The following is a 6,000-nucleotide window of genomic DNA, read 5'->3' on the forward strand; positions in this document are numbered from 1 at the left end:
TTTGTTTTTTCCCTCATCAATCTAAACACACACAATACCCTACATTGACAAAGCAAAAATATATTTTTTAAACATTATTGCAAATGTATTAAAAATCAAAAAATGAAATATCACATTTACATACGTTTTCAGACCCTTTACTCAGTACTTTGTTGAAGCACCTTTGGAAGTGATTACAGCCTTCAGTCTTCTTGGGTATGACGCTACAAGCTTAGCACACCTGTATTTGGGGAGTTTCTCCCATTCTTCTCTGCAGATCCTCTCAWGCTCTGCCAGGTTGGATGGGGAGCGTCGCTGCACAGCTATTTTCAGGTCTCTTCAGAAATGTTAGATCAGGTTCAAGTCCGGGCTCTGGCTGGGCCACTCAAGGACATTCAGAGACTTGTCCCGAAGCCACTCCTGTGTTGTCTTGCCTGTGTGCTTAGGGTCGTTGTCCTGTTGGAAGATGAACCTTCGCCACAGTCTGAGGTCCTGAGACCTCTGGAGCAGGTTTTCATCAAGGATATCTCTGTACTTTGCTCCGTTCATCTTTCCCTCGATCCTGACTAGTCTCCCAGTCCCTGCCACTGAAAAACATCCCCACAGCATGATAATGCCACCCCCATGCTTCACCGTAGGGATGGTGCTAGGTTTCCGGCAGACTTGACGCTTGGCATTCAGGCCAAAGAGTTCAATCTTGGTTTCATCAGACCAGAGAATCTTGTTTCTCAMGGTCTGAGAGTCTTTAGGTGCCTTTTGGCAAACTCCAAGAAGGCTGTTATGTGCCTTTTACTGAGGAGTGGCTTCCGTCTGGCCACTCTACCATAAAAGCCTGATTGGTGGAGTGCTGCAGAAATGTTTTGGTACCCTTCCCTAGATCTGTGCCTCGACACAATCCTCTCTCGGAGCTCTACGGACAATTCCTTCGACTTCATGGCTTGGTTTTTGCTCTGACATGCACTGTCAACTGTGGGGCGTTATATATACAGGTGTGTGCCTTTCCAAACCATATCCAATCAATTGAATTTACCACAGGTGGACTCCAAGTTGTAGAAACATCTCAAGGATTATCAATGGAAACAGGATGCACCTGAGCTTAATTTCGAGTCTCATAGCAATGGATCTGAATACTCATGTAAATAAAAAAATTAAAAATGCAAAAATGTCTGTTTTCGCTTTGTCATTATGGGGTATTGTGTGTATATTGATGAAAAAATATATATTTAATCAATTTTAGAATAAGGCTGTAACGTAACAAAATGTGGAAAAAGGGAAGGGGTTTGAATACTTTGCGAATGCACTGTATACCAGACTCATGCAGTCACTTTATGCAACCAACATCGGGAAAAACAAAGATACTCTAATTCATATGTCAAAGAGAGCAAGTTACTTTGAAAAACTATATATCCAAACTACTTTGTGATAAATGATTATATCTAAACAGATCCCTCTGTAGTCAGATGTTAATATAACGTGTCATTTAGCCTATTAAACACAAAAACTATATTTCAAGTGAGAATTAGGCCGGTCTGATGCCAAAACAGAAAGGAAATGGCTGCCTACTTCACCCATATTTAGTTCCATTAGTTAGCAACACCACTACATGGCTATAGTATGTAATTAACTACTGAAAACACTACCAAGATATTAATTTAGAACAACTACCACCAAGCTACTGCAACATGTAGTTCAATTACTAGTTGAATAACATATAGTTCACTACTCCCCAACACTGTGTGTCAGCTAATGCAGGTTACTCCCAGACAGAGAGGTCTCTGAGGTGTAGTGTCATTCTGACAAGAGAGAAGAGCCCCTCTAACTCTATTAAATCTAAGATTACTTCAGCTTGACAGCTTAAGGTGCTGGGCAGAATCAGAATCAAGGTTCTGGTAAGGACACATACTGTATGTAATGTGTGTCTGTATGGAAACATGTATGAGCACACAACCTTTACATACAGACTATTCACATTAGATAAAACTGGTCATGAGAAATGCAGATGTTAGTGGTGTATACTTCATCAGGTAAAGGATACCCCCACTGCTCATCTCCTGCCAGCGAGCAGCCTTCCTGTCAATGCAAGGGACCTCCAGGTCAATGAGAGACACAGCCTCCTCATCACCGATACCCTTGTCCAGGTAGAACTGCACCAGAGGAAGGACCTCTACAGTACAGAGATACATTATTAATAACACACCTCAGAACCAAACATCCATTTACAAAGAGACTGGTGTCAACCTACCGTATGAAGATGCTGAATAGATGAAGGGCTGTTTGCAGTTGATACACACACTGCCCTGGCTGTTCAGCAGGGGGTTGTTGGTGGAACAGCGGTAACACATGGGGATCAGGTCCTGGGTTACACACATACACACATTTGTGAAAATACACAAAGTATAAGATACACGCTCCACTAGAACTTTAAAAAAAGTAAATATACACACACACATATACACAGACACGCATGTATGCATGCAAACACACACCTCATTGTCGTGGTATGGTTTGGAGCGGACGGTAAGGCTGCCCAGGTCCATTGACTCCTGGAAGCGAGAGGGAACGTGGAGGTCCTGGAGCTTCTCATAGGCATGTCTGGCTAGTTTAAACGCTCCCAGGGTTCTGCTCTGCTTGGCCAACGCATAAAGAGTGTTACTGAGACCCATCGTCAAGGGCAACAAGGTGCTACAAGTAGACATTGCCCTTAGCAACAGATCTGGGGTCAGTTTACTCTCTTCAAATTGTATCCTAATTACACTACATGATCAAAAGTGCTCGTCAAACAGCTCATATCAAAATGATGGGCATTAATATGGAGTTGGTCCCCTCTTTGCTGCTATAACAGCCTCCACTCTTTTGGGAAGGCTTTCCACTAGATGTTGGAACATTGCTGCGGGGACTTGCTTCCATTCATCCACAAGAGCATTAGTGACGTTGGGCAATGATGTTGGGTGATTAGGGCTGGCTCGCAGTCAGCGTTCCAATTCATCCCAAAGGTGTTTGATGGGGTTGAGGTCAGGGTTCTGTGCAGGCCAGTCAAGTTCTTCCACACCGATCTCGACAAACCTTTTCTGTATGGACCTCGCTTTGTGCATTGTCATGCTGAAACAGGACAGGGCCTCCCCAAACTATTTCAACAAAGTTGGAAGCTCAGAATCATCTAGGATGTCATTCTATGCTGTAGCGTTAACGCTTCCCTTCACTGGAACTAAGAGGCCTTTCCCAAACCATGAAAAACAGCCCCAGACCATTATTCCTCCTCCACCAAACTTTACAGTTGGCACTGTGCCTTCTGGCAGGTAGAGTTCTCCTGGCATCCGGCAAACCCAGATTTGTAAGTCGGACTGCCAGATGGTGAAGCATGATTCATCACTCCAAAGAACGCTTTCCACTGCTCCAGAGTCCAAAGGCGACGAGCTTTACACCACTCCAGCCGATGCTTGGCATTGCACATGGTGATCTTAGGCTTGTGTGCAGCAGCTGGGCCAAGGAAAACCATTTCATGAAGCTCCCGACTAACAGTTCTTGAGCTGACGTTGCTTCAGGAGGCAGTTTGGAACTCAGTAGTGAGTGTTGCAACCGAGGACAGACTATTTTTACGCACTACGCACTTCAGCGGTCCCGTTCTGTGAGGTTTTGTGGCCTAGCCGTTGTTGAACGATTTGTATGATTTTTAAGGTGGCAACCTATGCCGGTGCCACGCTGAAAGTCACTGAGCTCTTCAGTAAGACCATTCGACTGCCAATGCTTGTCTATGGAAATTGCATGGGTGTGTGCTTGATTTTATACACCTGTCAGCAATGGGTGAGGCTGAAAAACCCAAATCCACTAAATTTAAGGGGTATCCACATTATTTTGTATATACAGTTGAAGTCGGAAGTTTACATACACTTAGGTTGGAATCATTAAAACTAGTTTTTCAACCACTCCACAAAGTTCTTGTTAACAAACTATAGTTTTGGCAAGTCGGTTAGGACATCTACTTTGTGCATGACACAAGTAATTTTTCCAACAATTGTTTACAGACAGAATATTTTACTTATAATTCACTGTATCACAATTCCAGTGGGTCAGAAGTTTACATACACTAAGTTGACTGTGCCTTTAAACAGCTTGGAGAATTCCAGAAAATGTCATGGCTTTAGAAGCTTCTGATAGGCTAATTGACATTTTGAGTCAATTGGAGGTGTACCTGTGGATGTATGTCAAGGTCTACCTTCAAACTCAGTGCCTCTTTACTTGACATCATGGGAAAATATAAAGAAATCAGCCAAATTATAGACCTCCACAAGTATGGTTCATCCTTGGGAGCAATTACCAAGCGCCTGAAGGTACCACGTTCATCTGTACAAACAATAGTACGCAACTATAAACACCATGGGACCACGCAGCCGTCAAACCGCTCAGAAAGGAGACGCGTTCTGTCTCCGAGAGATGAACGTACCTTGGTGCGAAAAGTGCAAATCAATCCCAGAACAACAGCAAAGGACCCTGTGAAGATGCTGGAGGAAAAAGGTACAAAAGTATCTGTATCCACAGTAAAACAAGTTCTATATCGACATAACCTGAAAGGCGCTCAGCAAGGAAGAAGCCACTGCTCCAAAACCGTCATAAAAAGCCAGACTACGGGTTTGCAACTGCTCATGGGGACAAAGATCGTACTTTTTGGCGAAATGTCCTCTGGTCTGATGAAACAAAAATAGAACTGTTTGGCTATAATGACCATCGTTATGTTTGGATGAAAAAGGGGGATGCTTGCAAGCCGAAGAACACCATCCCAACCGTGAAGCATGGGGGTGGCAGCATCATGTTGTGGGGGTGCTTTGCTGCAGTAGGGACTGGTGCACTTCTCAAAATAGATGGCATCATGAGGGAAGAAAAGTATGTGGATATATTGAAGCAACATCTCAAGACATCAGTCCAGGAAGTTAAAGCTTGGTCCGCAAATGGGTCTTCCAAATGGACAATGACCAAGCACACTTCCAAAGTTGTGGCAAAATGGCTTGAGAAAAACAAAGTCAAGGTATTGGAGTGGCCATCACAAAGCCCTGACCTCATTCCTATAGAAAATGTGTGGGCAGAAACTGAAAAGCGTGTGGCGAGCAAGGAGGCTAACAAACCTGACTCAGTTACAAGCTCCAGCTCTGTCAGGAGGAATGGGCCAAAAATTTCACACCACTTATTGTAGGAAAGCTTGTGGAAGGCTTACCCGAAATGTTTGACATAAGTTAAACAATTTTAAAGGCAATGCTACCAATCTATTGAGTGTATGTAAACTTTGACCCCACTGGGATGCGATGAAAGAAAGAAAAGCTGAAATAACATAATTCTCTCTACTATTATTCTGAATTTCACATCTTAAATATACAAGTGGTGATCTAACTGACCTAAGACAGGGAATATTTACTAGGATTAAATGTCAGGAATTGTGAAAACTGAGTTTAAATGTATTTGGCTAAGGTGTATGTAAACTTCCCACTTCAACTGTATAGTGTATTAGGGTAGGAAAGGCCAAACTGAACTTAGTGCTTAATGGAAACGTCTTCCAACTCCAAAACGAAATCTCAAGATCAGGGACTGGGCACACAATTGGCACTACACACTTATCAGAGCAGTGTATGTATGTTACATAGCCGCTGCCAGCAACCCACAGTCCCATTCTTTCTGTTTGGCTCTGTGATAGGTGCACTGAATCCTCTCTAAATATACCCTTGGCTTTTTTTAAAAAGTGGTGTGATTAGAGGAATGTATACTTGTGGTGTAATGTTTTGTGTAATCATTTGCATGTGGTGTGTTTGAGCACAGGAAATTGCTGCCTGTTTGTTATTGTATGGATTGAGTTGTTGTGCACTGAGGAGCCCTTGGAGAAAGGCAACACCAGGTCAATGACTTGCAGCTGCAGAAGCCCTGTCTGGGATTCCTCCACTAGCTCCAACAGCTCCCTCTCCGCCCAGTCCAGTATCAGGATTGTTAAAAACTCATCTACTGTTCTGTGTTGTATGTGGTGCTTTCCATGACATTGGT

At 43.3% G+C, this 6,000-nt stretch overlaps 1 protein-coding gene across 1 annotated transcript in view; it reads right to left on the bottom strand.

Moving 5' to 3' along the window:
* Positions 1 to 6,000, bottom strand: part of ift122 (intraflagellar transport 122 homolog (Chlamydomonas)) — a 39,120-nt gene that overhangs the window by 1,560 nt on the left and 31,560 nt on the right. Inside the window, 3 exon segments of the mRNA XM_070448165.1 lie at positions 2,015 to 2,143; positions 2,222 to 2,333; positions 2,466 to 2,631. Of these exon segments, the coding sequence (XP_070304266.1) occupies positions 2,015 to 2,143; positions 2,222 to 2,333; positions 2,466 to 2,631 (407 nt within the window).

Source organism: Salvelinus sp. IW2-2015, linkage group LG17, assembly GCF_002910315.2.
Source record: "Salvelinus sp. IW2-2015 linkage group LG17, ASM291031v2, whole genome shotgun sequence".
In the NCBI taxonomy this organism is placed as follows: Eukaryota; Metazoa; Chordata; class Actinopteri; order Salmoniformes; family Salmonidae; genus Salvelinus; species Salvelinus sp. IW2-2015.